At 46.9% G+C, this 16,401-nt stretch overlaps 1 protein-coding gene across 4 annotated transcripts in view; it reads right to left on the bottom strand.

Moving 5' to 3' along the window:
- The window catches only part of kcnab2a (potassium voltage-gated channel subfamily A regulatory beta subunit 2a), a 42,759-nt gene that overhangs the window by 9,364 nt on the left and 16,994 nt on the right, over positions 1 to 16,401 (bottom strand). For 3 of the 4 annotated variants that reach the window (XM_056606984.1, XM_056606985.1, XM_056606982.1), the window contains 5 exons: positions 4,642 to 4,685; positions 4,284 to 4,321; positions 3,804 to 3,883; positions 1,092 to 1,136; positions 300 to 344 (listed from right to left, as the gene is read on the bottom strand). In XM_056606984.1, coding sequence (XP_056462959.1) covers positions 300 to 344; positions 1,092 to 1,136; positions 3,804 to 3,883; positions 4,284 to 4,321; positions 4,642 to 4,685 — 252 coding nt within the window. Of the gene's footprint in view, positions 1 to 299; positions 345 to 1,091; positions 1,137 to 3,803; positions 3,884 to 4,283; positions 4,322 to 4,641; positions 4,686 to 13,075; positions 13,453 to 16,401 lie in introns of those variants that run through there. The other variant, XM_056606983.1, reaches the window with a different exon arrangement.

The raw sequence follows: 16,401 nt of genomic DNA, 5'->3' as shown, positions 1-16,401 counted from the left end.
GTCCTGGCTCTGGATGGCGTCACCCACCCAGCCAGCCACAATAACGTCAGATCATGTTCCCTGGGCGGACCTCTGTTGGCCCTCTATTCTCCGCCCTCAATCCCAGACACATGATATCATACATCTCAGGGCCGCTTGCACTGAGAGTCCTTGACAACATATCAGTTTGAATTACTCCTGATATGCCCGCTATGAAGAGGGAACTTTGGATAATTTATCAGGAGGGCTGTCGGTCACCGGAGCCCAAACAGAACGTTCACGGCGGGATGGACGGCGGCCGTCACGGAGGTGCTACTTACTTTCCGCCCCAGTAGATTTTTGTTGTGATCACCAGAGTGGAGCGTCTGCAAAGGGAGGAAGAGGAGGCAAAGTGGAAGAGAGAACAAAAGTAACCTTGAGAAACCACTTGACCGGTGGTGCGGTGGTGGTGGGTAGTTTAAGAAGGGTCACTCTGTAGTACTGTGTGTGCATTAAATAGACAGTGTCAGCTGCATGCGAATGTTGTGGGGTGTGCACATTATATCGTCTGTAGCATCATGGCCATGCATGAGCTTCTGCTGATGAGGAGGGCTGCAATCTGGAAGTTATATGAAATAATAGTCTAAAATAAACCCAGCTTTCTTTTTAAATATAGCATCCATGAATCAATAGCTTCATCAACAGGTACACGATATTTGCAAAACCCATTTATTTTTAACTAACTCTGCATTTCTACATGCTCATACATTCTCTGCCGTTCCCCGTTTCCTGCTCTTCCATGCATCCCATGATCCCATAACACAGCAAGAGGACGCCAGGACATGCTGAGCTGTGGCCACTGCACAGGTAGAGCAAGAGACAGTAGAGGTGGACCCTTCAAACAAGGCCTGAGCGCCGCCAACTGAAGATGCTAAGTCAGAGTGAAAAGGCATTTTATTGACATTCCTTATCTTGGGAGGATGACAAGGTACGGCTTTGACACCGTCAACTCCATCCATTATTTATCTCTCCCGCGTCCCCCCCCTCAGTCTACTGCTCTGTCCCAATAGGATCAGCCGGGAGATAAGAAGGCTGAGGCGAAAGGAGGAAATTACAAGCACAGAAACACATACCTCCAACCTTTCTTCTTTATGATGTTGCCCAGCACAGTTTCCGCCCTGCGGAACGGACGGAGGACAGGGGAGGGAGTGAGACAAAACAGGGGAAAATCCGGCTCATGCAAACATTTAAACATCACACTTCCAAGTTCAACAGTTTTATACAACACCCGGCACGCTAAACATAACCCCTCATCCACAAGTATAGATTCATAAATGCAGTGCGCGTAATTGCGTGTGCATTACAGTGTGTGTAGATGAGACGCAAGTGTTTCAGTGGTGGCTGCAGAAGGCCCCCGTTTGGAGCAGGGGTGGAGGGTAGGAGCCACACCAGCCGTTCGTTTGCATCCACAGGGGTGCTAATTAGGGCCGACATGAGGCCCATTAGGGGCCTCTCGGACAAAACCTCGGCCCGTGCCACCGTCAGCCGCTCTGCTGTCGGGGGCAGATAAATGAGTGGCCTTCCTGCAGGGTGACCTATCTGGAACCCAGAGGGGTCTGGGCTCAGCTATTGATCCACCTCCTCTGTCTTTCTGCCAAAATCACTGCACACCAGACCATTTGCTCCCTCCCCGATCATCTCCCCTATCTATATACCATCCCTGTGTCTCACACACACACACACACACACACACACACACACACACACACACACACACACACACACACACACACACACACACACACACACACACACACACACACACACACACACACACACACACACACACATTTGTTTAAAATAAATATTTCAAATGTTCATATTGATCCTATGGTTTTTCTTTCGCCTACTACACTGCTTTACTTCTCCATCCAGGCATGACATTGCAATTTATCTTTATGGCAATGTGATAACTGTAAGAATATGTGGTTTTAAATTGAGTGTTTTTTTCTTTTTGGAGAAAGTGTAAAAAAAATCTTGTCCGCTTAACTCTAGTTCCCACAGAGCACATATTGTATTCCTCGAACACAAGCATGTCTGACATGTCCGGCATTGCCCTCTCTACGACTGGAAGACCCGCTTACAATTCACCCTGTCTACTTCTACTGCCTTGACCCAGGGGGTCGCAAAGTCATCAACCTCAAACGATGAACTGTGAACTGTGAACTGTGAACGTTAACCTCCAGCGCCGGCTGAGCAAAATATTAAATGCTGAATAATGTAATGCAAAACTATGTTAACAAGGATGTTCAGTTTTATAGAACAGCACTGTTCTGTGTGTGTGTGTGTGTGTGTGTGTGTGTGTGTGTGTGTGTGTGTGTGTGTGTGTGTGTGTGTGTGTGTGTGTGTGTGTGTGTGTGTGTGTGTGTGTGTGTGTGTGTGTGTGTGGATTAACACCTGAGCAACACATGTTGGATTACAGTGCGTTGCCAGGACGGCTTGCAAACGCGTCCCACTGATGGGTCTAAGCGCTCGTGCAAATCTGTAATTTGTGCAGTCGCACACGTCCCGAGGATCACGATCACAGTTTGTCAACACCGTGCTGGTTTTATCGCCCCGGTGTTGAAGCAGAACACTAAGTGAATGTTGTTAAAATAGGAGCACTACACAGATAGCGCAACTCTCTCTATCTCTCTCTCTCTCTCCCTACCACGCAACAGCTGCAGCAGCAGATGGAACAGCACAACATGGATTTAAGCTATTCTATTCTACTTTTTTACTTCCAAGGTTAGGAAGGAAAATGATACTGACTGACATTGGCCTTGGAGAAATAAGGAATCGTCGAAACAGTCTCAGGATTAGAAAGGCAGTACACTGAGGAAAGGATAATCCCTTCGATTATTTCAATCACTGCAGACCACAAAACGGAACTAATCCATTAGGACGATGTACAAGAGATCACACATAAACGGAACAAAGCCATGGCTCCTTTGTGACAATCTCTCTTGTGTAACGATTTAGTGTACAAATGCCTTCTCTCCCTCAGCCATGTGCTCCAAGTCCTGGGTCAGGCCAGGTCCTTGTCTTGATGTTTACATGAAAGAACTTGTACGTTTGCATCGAGCCTGAGCTAATCATTAGAAAATGACTGTTGGCTGTTTGATGTGTGTGTGTGTGTGTGTGTGTGTGTGTGTGTGTGTGTGTGTGTGTGTGTGTGTGTGTGTGTGTGTGTGTGTGTGTGTGTGTGTGTGTGTGTGTGTGTGTGTGTGTGTGTGTGTGTGTGTGTGTGTGTGTGTGTGCGTGTGTGTTCACATGAGCGAACATGCGTATATGTGTGTGTGTGAACCCGAGCTCTTGCCGCGTTTCCCTCCATGAGGAAGCGTTGCAGGAGGCTGCAGAGCTATAAGGCACGTGGCGACAGTGGAACGTTTGCCGTCGTCTCCTTTAACCCCGGGGCGGCGTGTCCTCTCAACCGGAAAAATACATGAAGCACATCGCTCCTTATGGAGACGGTATGTTTTCAATGTTAGCAACTGATAACTAGCTGTCTGTATCCCACTATATACAATGGAAGGAACAAAGAAAATTACCTAAAGAACACGTTCACATGTTTTGAACGCTTGCCTGCAAATTATTTTACACAGCTGCTCAATTCCCCATCCAGGTGTTCTACTTTTGATTGATCAACAACAGCTATAGGATTTCCCACTGACGCACAGGGAACTTGCAGAGGTACCTGGTGCATTCCTTCTGTAACTATCTGGGTCAGCAGGCAAGCCGTGTATGGTCAGTGAGTGGACGTGTATTGATGGACTCAAGTGATCTGTGAGAAATCCTATACTTACTTTCCAGCGGCGTAAACCTCGGCCGTGTCAAACAGATTGATGCCGTTCTCGTAGGCCAGAGTCATCAACTGCTCTGCCGTCTGTCAGGAAGAAGTGGTTAGAGGGGTAGACAGAGAGAGGTGGAGACACATAGAGAGAGGGAGAGGAAGGAAGCAAGAGAGAGAAAGAGAAAGAAAGAGAAAGAGAGAGAAAGGAAGAAAGACAGAGACAGAAATGGGAAAAGAGAAAAGGGTATTGGATCATTACTTCGACGTGGACTGTACTTCGTCGTTATGTTTGCGTTTATATATGCCCGTTCCATATGCCCATATATGCCCGTGTTACGTGATGCCCTGAGGTGACTTTCGCCTACGTATGGCTGCCAATATGTTTGCAGTGTAAGCAGGCAATAGGCGCAGGCAGCGACAGATCATATGGAGAGCGGCGATGCGCACAGCGTTGGTTGAGTGATCGGAGAGGACAAAATCCATCTGCTCTCACCTCATCCGTTATCTGTCCCCCGAACGTCACCCATGTTCCTGTTCAGACGACGACGAGGGAGGTGTAGACGATGCAGACAGCGACAACACACACACACACACACACACACACACACACACACACACACACGCAACAATTAAAGAGCTGATTTAGAATGTGCCTTAAGGGATGCCGGTCTCTGATTTTCATTTACATAACATCTACAAATTATTTTTACCCCCATCATTATAGTCATCATTAACGCCCCCATTTCTGTTTCTTATTCACTCTCGCTGATTTGTTGCATAAGAACATGAAACAATGTGAGATTACAGGGTGTAAACTATGGAAAATACTCAGGTTAAATAAATTGTCTTACCTAGGCCCAGACAGGATACCCTCAGTCCAGATTTGCCAAGGTTTCTGTCAAAACAGGAAGGGACACATTAGTATGAACGCTAAAACGACAACAAAAAGTAATCGAGGAAAGACCTATACCACAGATCTTCAAATCCTCAAATAGAACAAATGGGGGAAGAAGAGGAGAAAACGTACTGACAGGGACCTTATCACACCTCACTAATAGCTTCAATCATTTCACCAATGCTGCAGGAGGCCATTTTGAATCTTGGGATTTGAGCGCAAGCTTAGAGTCGCTGAGAAGAAGACAGCAGGCTCAATGTGGATTTGGGCGCAGCCTTGCGACTACGGCAGCCTCCTATCTGCACTGACACATGTTGGATGGGTGCTTAGGAGTGTGGATAGATGTATAGGCTTATTTGCCGCCAAGGAAAACGTGTGTGTGCGTGTGCGTGTGCGTGTGTGTGTGTGTGTTCATGTGTTGGCAACACACAATGAATATGAATGCCACCACAATGACATGCCCACCAGGATACCCTGAGTGTGACTCAAATCCCTGACAGCAATTCATATGATTGATGCCTCATCCTCATCCTAATTCCATGCCATGTTTGACTCCTCCACCGTGGATCGATGCAGCCTGCCAGACAAGAAGATTCGTCCTGTGAGCCATGGCTTGCTATTGGCTTGAGCGTGATTATGATGGCTTGCTAATGGCTTCTTTAAACTTGTTTTAGATGGCTGGCTTTTGGGATTGTTTTAGATCAATTGTTATTGGCATAAGCCAATAACAATAACGAAAGGCCTCGTTTGCATATTGTGTAGATAATATCGTCAACGTTTGCTTTGATTTAGGGTATTTTTTTATTAAAGGTTTAACTAGGTCCGGTGAGAGAGCTCTGGTGAGATCCAGTGCTAGCTATATGCAAGCTAGAAGCTGCTGATGTAACAGATGTGTAGGAGGAGAAGCTTGCATGTAAATGTGGGCGGATGTACGTTTTTTATTTTCAGTCCGTTTGTGTAAGAACAAACTCCTCAGAGAAGAGCAGCACGACAACCACTCCTGATGGTGAGAGGAGCTATGCCTTCGCCCGGGAACAGTCCCAGTGTGGTCATATGATACACACTGGGACTGTTCGCCTCGTCAAAGTCCCAGCGTGTATCGTATGACCACACGTGCGTACATTGAGAAAGGATTAGGTCTGTGTGTGGGTCTTGCAAAGTGAAGAATATTAAAGAAATAAGGAACCGTGTCAAGTAGAGGGATTTTGTGTGTGTGTTGTGGAGATCATTGACCCGTGGAAGACCGGAGGAAGTATCTTATGTGAACTAATTTGATGGGGTAAATGCTTTTTTACTCTCTTTGTAACGCGCCATGTAGTGTTCACTTTCAAATAGTTTTATGCTTGCTAAACGAGTTACCTTCATGGTTGTAATCAACCACTGACATCCAACATTGCAATGTCCATCAACCCGTTCCATTCCATCTTTTTAGAGTCATATGAAATCTTAATAAAGTAAAATCATAAGTTTTTACTCAAATTTGTTATTTTCTTCGCATGGATCCATTATGCTGTACTGAAGCAGATGAGTTAATTAGTAAGAACCCATGGCTTATTTGGACACACACACACACACACACACACACACACACACACACACACACACACACACACACACACACACACACACACACACACACACACACACACACACACACACACACACACACACAGTGGCTACAGAGGTGACAAGGTTAACGCAAAAGCCAACAGCAGAACATGGGCCCATCCCCCAATTGTGCAAATTAACCACGTCATAATTACCACTAGCTTGCTCCGTCGGGGCCGCTGGCTGTTCTGCCCTCTGGATCCAACTGATCTTGCCGAGACAAACATCGGCTCCACCATCCAAAATGTTGCAAGAGTGTAACGCTATTGTGTTCTAATCTCATCTATCCCCGGACGTTTCAAATGGAAAGGGATGGATGAGAAATGATGTCTGGTAGTGGTGGGAGTGAGAGATTACATTCAGATGGGCTTGCCTGGTAGAAATCGGCACTTGCTGAATAGGTTTGCCTTGCATAGGCTACATGCATATGCAGAATACTGTACCTCTCAAAACAATATTCACCAGAATGTTCAGTGTTATGAAATAACCCTATTCTCTGTATGTGTGTGTGTGTGTGTGTGTGTGTGTGTGTGTGTGTGTGTGTGTGTGTGTGTGTGTGTGTGTGTGTGTGTGTGTGTGTGTGTGTGTGTGTGTGTGTGTGTGTGTGTGTGTGTGTGTGTGTGTGTGTGTAATCTGTAAACAGGGTGATATAAGCACATCAAAATAAACAAAAACAACAAAAAGGATGGAAGGAAAACCCAGCCCCCGGTCTGAGTCACTCTTCCCAATACACCATCGCTTTGTCTGCACCATGTAGTGTTCAATATTTGAGGAGGACGGCCCTGCATACTGTAGGCCACCCTACAGTACACCGTGACCCAGGGCAGACAGGGGTCAGGAGGCCCGGGACAGGAGTCATATTCCCGCCGAGCTTCACTGGACGCACACCTACACATGAAGGTCATCTCTCCCCTCCATCACGGAGGAGCGAGGGAACACCCAAGAAGCAGGGCTTGGCTGAAGGCGTTTTAATAGACGGGAGGCCCTCTCGCTAGGTGATGGTGACGATGCTGAAGGAAGCGATTCTCATTGAAATTCAGGTGTCAATGTTATAGGGGGCACTCGTGATTGAACACGCACACACCTCCAATAGATGCACCGCGGGCTAATAATTGGCAATATGTAAATGTGATGCATATTCCAATCCTCACCGTGGTAACATTTACATAACAAAGAATAAATATACTCAATGAGTAAGCAGCTGAATAACATCGAGGGGGCCTGCGTCTGCGGAGTAGGAATTCTCTGAGACATGCATGGGCAGGGACTGAGGGAGTACTGGCATGCACCGTCCATGATCAAATCACATTTCTCCTGCCTTTTCTTTCGGGGCCAGCCTCCTGGTTGACTTGGTAACACGTCGTATTATACACCGCACGATGAACGCTTCAAATTCCACTCTGTGCCCCTTTAAAATGAAGGACGCACATATAACTTGATTTATAATGACACGTTGTACTGCTCCAGGGTTTCAACCAATTACCCCCACCCCCCTAGAAAGCTGTAAGGGCAGACTCCAGAATAAATCCAATTACTGATTTAGTCAATCTCAAGCCAATATCAATTCCATTGCAGTTAAAGAGCAGCAGAATCTTTCCATTGCAACTGAAGCATCAAAACACAACACAGCCGACCAACGCTACAAATGCAATAATCAAATACCATGCAGGCCACGCATGCCTGGACCAATTGAGCTATGCACAGGGAGCCCGGGTCCTAGCAGGCAGTGAGAGAAGAGGGCATGGAAAGTATGAAAATATGGACGGAAGCTTAAGTGAGAGTAGGATTGAGGGAGGTGGGGGGGGGGGGGGGCTATGCCTAAAGACGATGAATGACAGACGAGGTCACAGATGTGAGGTGGAAACCGTTTGGAGGGACATGCTCACCGAGCAGAACTATTAATACAACCTCAAAGACGGCTCAGACTACAACAACACAACATAACTCTGAGGCTTCTGGTGCAGGCTGCTGCTTTCCAATTACCATTTTGGTTTGATATGACACGATCAAATGTACTATAGGAAGGACGGGAAGAGAGTGATACAATGATATTGACTTATAATTAGTCTGTGCCTAAACAGAGCATAGAGGATGAACAGAGGAAGAGATTCTCTAGTCTGAACCCACTGAACCATGTATAGTTTATACCATAGTATAAACTATGGTAAAAGTCATGCCTTGACCCAACGTGAATATATATATATATATATATATATATATATATATATATTATACTCAATTACTCAAGTACAGTTCAAGTACAAGTACTCAAGTACAGTTCAATTCCGTGGCCTGAGCACACGGATTGGTGTGCTCGGCTCACGGTACAGATGCTAATGAGCCGACACGCGCACACGCACGGCTACGCAACCTGAGCTGGATGACGTATAGTCCCCATGCGACCCTTCTACCCCATTAAACAATAAACATGGTGGCAAGCGGTCCACGAGTAGGTTCACGTTGGTGCAATAGTGAAGTTGAGTTTTTGATCAAAAATCCCAGATTCGCCACGGCTTTCTTGGTTTGGAGAAGGTCTAGACCTCTTTAGAATAATTTGCAAACTCCCGAATGTTTAAAAATTTTTATGAATGAAGACACCCGCATGCAAGAATAAGTTTGTGTCACAGACCACATTGTGTCCTATATTTTTCCAGAACGGTATATATCTGGATTTAACAGAATGATTCCTTATGGGGGGGGGGGGCGTGACAGCCAGGCCTGACAGTACACCCTAACTTCACCCTTGTATAATCTTTTGTTGAGCAAAGTCTGTATAACACCAAATGATGATAACATGCTGGATGCTGCACACTGAGAGTAGTTCAGTTTTAGCACACGATCGCTGGTGTCAATTTACATAAAAAGCCTCCAGCTTTCACTCACTATGGAAACAAAATGCTTCAATTGATACGGGACACAGTGACAAGCAGTGGACAAAAATCAGAAATCAGAGCAATTGTAACTCTTAAGATGAGAGGGCATGCACAAATGGGTCGAAGGTGGTGGCATTCAATCCACAAGCAATCACAAGGAAGATCAGCCTTGATGAAGGATATCAAACGCGCGGCTCCAATCAAGATGGCTGGTTGGAAGATGACAATGTTGCCTCTATGTAAAACCCCCGTCCTACTCCTATCAACCTGCCACGAGTAGACACACAGACTAGAGCTGTGAGAGTGAGTGGGGTGCATTGTCTTGTGTAGTGAGCTGTGGCTTATGTTTCTCATTACATCCAAGACGATGCAGGGAAGCTGGGGTCAGCTTTACATCGGATTGTGATTGGGGACATTGTGATAGAAAAAGCAAAAGCATCAGTAACTGTATCAGTAATAAGTACGCTTGTATCTATTCAGACCTGACAAGAGCAACAGCAACACCACCCTAGAGTGATATAGCATTTGTTATGCAATGATTGGTCCAGAAGATGTCGATTCAATATCATAACTCAGGTTTCAATGGTAAGATTGTTACTTTGTATAATGTGATCAGAAAATATTAAATGAAAATTCATGTAGGGGCTTAAATCACGTGTACAATTCAAACACATTCTGACGTTCTTTGGCAAATACGTCAATGGATTAAGAAATGTGTTTTAAAACAATGGACTGGGAATGCTCCTTCCTAAGCATCCTTTGACAGATCAATTTACCCAATACAAAGCATTTAAATAACACATTTCTGTATAATGGGATTAATCACTGCAAACCCTGAAAACAGCAAACGCTGTGCGGCAATAATAATGGACCACAGAGAGATAGGGCAAAAAGCCTATTCCTGGCAGTACATTGCAATTAAAACATCTAGGCCATTTCTACTGTGTTTTAAATAAGAACGATGCTGAGCGGAATCAGAGTAGTGCAGCAAACAAAACCAACCGCTTCTAATTAAACTCTTCAGTCAGGCAAGGAAAAGACAGCTGCCTCACTTTCCCTCATCTCAACATAGCCGTCTCTCACTTGTACACAAACGCCCGTATGGAGTACCATACAGGGCCATGAGGTCTAATGAACACACCGACACACGCATACACCAATACATTTTTTCTCAGTAAGACAATTCCTTCCTACATGCCCCGAGCAAACAGCTGGTGAATATAAATTGTTCAATGCAGATCTCTATCTGGCCACCGTGGACACTTTAGGGCTATTGTTTGGTGGTGCTGCAGTAAGTTCCTTCAGCGTTGGTATTTCAGAGGCTTACTACGCTGCTTCATCTATTCTGCTCATCCTCCGGTGCCTATCCACTGTACGAATCATGCATGTAGGAGGGGGCCAGGCCCAGGCGTTGACGAGATGCTTCACTAAACACCCAAACGTTGCAAGTCTCCAAGCACACGCCCACACTAACGACGCCCTAAATCTCACACTGGAGCCCACTCGCTACCACCCATTGCACGGCCACCATATTTTATGTGGTAAGGTGGTATTTTTAGCTTCTGAAGTTACATTAACTACATGGCCAAAAGAAGAAAATAAATCGCATTAAAACATGCAAAGTAATTCCCGGCAAAGTGCTATCAATCCTCGAGTACACTTTGGATTTATGCATAACCCGCTCAAAGACTCCTGTGTGTGCGGTCCGTGTAAATATGGACAGGATGGCAGGCTGCCAGGTGAAGCAATTACGGCACAAAAAAAACTCCTAATTATCATAATTGGTGTTGCCTGATCTACCCGTTTTGGTGATATAACATTGCGTGGCTTTACATCCAGCGATGGGATGAGGAAGCCATCTGCTCTCCCAGGCCTGCCAGTGGCCACTCGCCGTGGCTGTGATTAAGGAGCGGCTTCACGACTAACAGTTGTCCCATGCAGTCCTCCCAGCCATCAACAATCATCCTGACAGTCAGAGCCAAGGCCGGTTAACGGAGAGCTCTGCCAGGGAGGCCAGTCAGCTCCTCGTATTCACACGGTCGCTGCAGTAAAAAGATACAGAGAGCAGCAGAGCCCAAGGACAAGGACAAGCCAACGCATGCCACTGGAAACTCACGGCTTAAACTCTTCCGTGTCGTGTATTGCCCTGAGCAAAGGGCCCTCACACCCTCAACTGTTGTTAACTTTTGTTTTAAATACACCCAACGAATACAGCATGGGACATCGCAGCCTCCTTTATCTACATTTGCATTAAATTAGACTAAGTAAATAAGCTGGCCACCTGAGAGACCTTGCCATGGGGTAGGTGAGGTCAGCACAGGCATAGTTGACCCAGGACTTTTAAACACCATGGGTCTTTCAGGATCAAGTCCCCCTGTACCCTTGTTCACCTTTTGTTTCAGATAGTCTGCCTTCAGCAACAGCGAGCGAGACTGCTTTACATAAGTGTTTTTTTTTTTTTTGCAAGCAACATTAATTCAGCTCTGACTGAAGTCTCTTGATCAGTCCTTGGAGGTGCAGGTGCTTTACTACAGAGCTCCCCGATTCTAACCAATCATGTTGCGCAAGCCCACCGTCGCTCAAAAGATAAGGACTGGAGGTAACGCAAGTTGCAGCACTCCCTCCATACCTTGAAAACAAGGTCAGTTCGCTGTGGCCTTAAATTTGAAGGGAAGGTTGGCGATAAAAAAGCGGCACCTTTGTCCGTAGGCTTACTCTGTCAGCCTTGACAGAAGCTCAGGGCCGCCATGCAGGGAATTGAAAAATTCTCCATATAAATGAGGCTGAAGTAAATAAGCAGCGATTAACCTCCCCCTCTGTGAATCAAAAGTGTGAATATGTCAAGGTTTTTCCAGGTAGAATAGAGAAACAGCTTTTGGTCCAAACAAGTCACGTGTGGGTTATTTCACTGTGCATGGACCCCAGGTGTTTCTGCCTGCTTTATTCTGCATCACTACCTAAAATAAAACCCACTCATTTTCCATCAACTCATGACCAGTGAACAAAAGCTTGTTCCCTAAAAATGTGGGCAAATTCTGAAATTAGAAATGCAATAGTCCGCCATGGCACTGGCAGGCTTTCACTTCGAGAGGCATGGTGTGTAGATACACAGTGACAAGAGCACAGATTACCACAGCCTACTCCTTCGTGAGCAGTGCCCACATTAGCGCTGAGCTTAGCCCCCTCTCTCTCTCTCACACTCCGTCTCCGACACACCAGGACCCATACGTTGCATGTTTTATCCTTCAATGTTTGCATTCTCATTAAATATGCCAGCAAATGCATGTCTATATTCGATTTTCTATTTATTTGACATAGCCTACAACGCTTGCCCATACTCATGATGACTCAACTATATTATAATGAACTGTTTGACTTATTGCATAATGTAAGTATTCTATTCCTGTTATGTCGAACAGATAAAACGAATCATTGAATATCGAAGATAGTTTCTGGACTGTAAACAAAATAAACAATTTAGTTTAGTTTCAGTGAACGCAGCACTAAACCACTCAATCCATAGTTTTTCCAACTACGACTTACGTAAAAATAGGCATATAAAAATGCTCTTCATGATAAAAGGGTGTTTAAACACATAATTGTAACGGCGGTATTCAATGTTATCTGTGCAATGTTGGATAGAATATTAGGGTTGCTATTCTTAAGATCAATAGCTTCCTGAAGATATTTAATATGTAAAGATTTGCATTGGTTATTTTGGAAGGCAATTCAACATAAGCGATACTAATCAATATTACCGACATAACAAACGTCAGCTCTGCATTCTCCTTCTGTCCTTTTATAATCATCCTACTGTCTCACTGCCAGACTTGCTCATCGAATTAGGAGTAGATCCGAGTGTCGATCTTTCCATGTTAAGGTGCAGCAGACGCGGTGCAGAGCCCCTACCTATACTTCATGCCAGTGCGGATGCTCTGCTCGCTGGAGGAGGGCACACTCTGGACCGAGAGCTGGCCCAGGCTGCGAGCCACCATGGCGACCGCTCGGAACTTGCTCCGGGTGCCCGTGTTGGGACTGTTGGCATTCTGTCGGTTCAGACGTTCCTCCGTGGTGCGGCTCACCCCACCGCGGTGTTCCGTGCACACCAGCGACACCTGCATCCCTGCTGCTGGCCAAGACGGCCGCCCCGATTCAGTTAGTCCAGCTCAAGACTCCCCACAACGCTGCGGCGGGGCGATGCCACGGACTACCAGAAGTTTTGAAAGGCTGAAGGAGGTGCAATCCTCTAGGAGATACAGAGAGGGAGGAGCGTCTGTGAGCACAAGATGCAGCTACCGCCAGCCTCTCCTGTGCAGACTATGGGCGGAATCACTGCACAGCCGACGTATTGAATGTCACAACATCCCGGGAGAGAGAGGCAAGGTAGGAAAGGGGCGGGGGGGGGGGGGGAGCGCGCAATCTTCCAAGCGTGCGCGCCAGCGAGAGAGGAGAGAAAGACAGAGAGGCAGAGCGAGAGAGAGAGCAAGAGAGAGAGATATCGGGCAGTGAAAGACCGCTGATCAGGTGAATGACAATCTGCTTCCAAGCACAACGCTACAGCAGCCTTGCTTTGGTGTCGCACAGCTCAGCGAATGCCATGAAAAAGCACTGCAGCCCTCAGTCACAGTCAAATAAAAAACTGTTTCAGCACACCATAAAAGAAGAGGACATCTCCCCAACACAAAGTAAGAGGAAGGGAGGCGGGTGGGATTTCCCCCGCTTGCTGGCAGTTTTCTTTATCCGTGTGTCCAAGCCACGCTATCTCATCTCAATCAGAGGCTTGTCACGAAGGACCCGCAATTTCCTCTTAAGCTGAGCTCAGTGCTAAGTTAACACCTCTCAGTGCCAAGATCTAGGTGTGGCCGCGCAAGAAATCCATACAAAAAGACACAGAGGTGAATCGAAAGTGGTGTAGCCGCACAATTCAGCAACATTTTCATCCCATTCGGCCGGTCTGCTTCGCCAGCTGCTTAATGCTCAAGTTTTTCAGTAGAGAGAGAGAGAGAGAGAGAGAGAGAGAGAGAGAGAGAGAGAGAGAGAGAGAGAGAGAGAGAGAGAGAGAGAGAGAGAGAGAGAGAGAGAGAGAGAGAGAGAGAGAGAGAGAGAGAGAGAGAGAGAGGGGGAGAGAGAGGGAGCGGAAAAGAGGGATGGAGAGTAAGAGGAAGAGGAAGAGAGGGAGAGATAGGGAGAGAGAGAGAGCTAGAGAGAACGCGAGAGAGCAAGAAAGCGAGAGAGCGTGAGAGAGCGAGTGAGTGAGAGAGAGCGTGTGAGCGAGAGAGCGAGCGAGAACGAGTGAGAGAGAGAGAGAGAGAGAGAGTGGGAGAGATAGGGAGGTCTCGGCATCGTAGAGACCTCCCAGTTCGGTGGTTGTGCCTGGATTAAACTTACATGACCATGGCTCACACTAAGCACAAAAGAGCCACGCTGCGCCCATGCAGAGAGTGAAGAGTGTGTGTGGGGGGGGGAATGTGGTGGGAGGGATATGTGGAGATGCTAGAAAGAGCGACCCCGCCTACCGATCCACCCCTAACACACACACACAAACACAGAGCAATAGATCAGTTGTGTTTAGCACGGCTCTAATATCGCTCTGATTGACCATCAGAATTGGTTTTGTCCGTTCAATTCCCTGCAGGTTTCCTTGTGGTTTGAAGGCTCGCATTGTCTGAGTCTGTCTGGGAAAACAGCTTAATAATTATCAGAGTCTCAAACAAAAGCCTGAAAGACCGTGACTGCATACTCGTTTCTGGCCACAGAATATGGGGGCTCCGCATGGGACAGTTCAGCTGACGATTAAAAATTCATTGTGTAACTGTACCTGTAGCAAGGTGTGCCAAAGCGAGGGGAACCATCTCCCCCTTACAGAAAAGACATTGGGGCCACATTATTTTCTGCCTGTTGGGTTAAGTGCATGCATTTTATTATTATTCTATATGCCTCATCATGAATAACCTTAAAACGGTTTGGATGAAGCCTCGGGCATCTACTGATAATAATTTGCCAATACAGTGATTAGCAACTAATCAGGTGAACGACGGCTGTACATCCAGGTAAATAAATAGTCAAAGGTATGCTAAATATGTAAAAGACCTGAGCTGAACCTCCGATGAAAACCCTGCCAATTCATCTTAATTGGACGCAATGCAACGCTGGCGCTGAAGACTGCAGGGAGAAGCGGAGGAGACGCTTCTCCCAGTAATACAATACACAGGCTTATCGGTGTGGCCCAGCTAGGGTTGCGGGGAGATAATTAAACGAGATGCCGCTCAGCAGAGACGTGGAGTAGGGCGGTTGAAAAAAGCAGACTCTATCAAAGGAGTCCTACAGCCGCTGCTAACGGACAGCACTATTCTTAGAGGGATGACCCTTTGCCTTTCATAGACTTAAATAGAAACAAGAATTGGAGTAGGGCGGGGCAGGTACGATGATCGTACGCAGAACAGCAATATTACTTCAGAGGATTTCTTTTTTTTTTTATGAGGTTTTATATTGTCATGTTTTGTGTATGGGGATGAATGTGTATTACATCCAAAAGAAAATATCAAAATGTTACCAGTCAAACGGTCCAACCTTTCCGTCATTGGCTGGTGGCAGGTGTTACCCCAGATGCTATTGTGCATACCAAAGGTCAACTGGAATACATAGAGAAGGGGGAGGAGAGTGGATGGCCATAGGTAGCGATCGCACAGCAACTCAGCACTAAGAGCTCGCTACCACTACCCTTTAGCCTGGCAGCTAAAAAACCCCGGTACCCATCCATCAACATTATATTACGCAAGCCATGGGGTTCCCTGTCACCCCCGCTCAGCCTCGGCTTGACAGGCGTGCGGCGAGTGGGCCTTGGATCCCATCCTGTGGTTCACGTCGGGGCTGATGGGGTGGGAGCTGACAGGGGGGCCGGGTGCCGGTCCATCCGCCTAGTGTATCGCTTTATTCCATCCTCAGAACGACAAGGCAGCCAAGTGGAACGCCCCCCCTCCCCACCAGGACACACGAGCACACGCGTAAACACACAGCCACGCTCCTTTCTGCCTTTGCAGCAATCGCCGTAGGGAAGACGACCCCCTCCTCAGCCTGTGTGCCCCGGTCCTGGGCACACTGGCATGGTGACGTGGGGGGCAGGTACTTGATAAGCAGGCGGGGCAGCATCAGGCCTGTAATACACACCGGCCCACTTACCTGACCCCCACTCCCCCCCCCCCCCCCCCCCCCCACAGACGAGGGGGCTTGGAGTT

This window comes from Gadus chalcogrammus, chromosome 13 (genome assembly GCF_026213295.1).
Source record: "Gadus chalcogrammus isolate NIFS_2021 chromosome 13, NIFS_Gcha_1.0, whole genome shotgun sequence".
NCBI classification, from domain to species: Eukaryota; Metazoa; Chordata; class Actinopteri; order Gadiformes; family Gadidae; genus Gadus; species Gadus chalcogrammus.
This window is presented reverse-complemented; position numbering and strand designations above follow the sequence as displayed.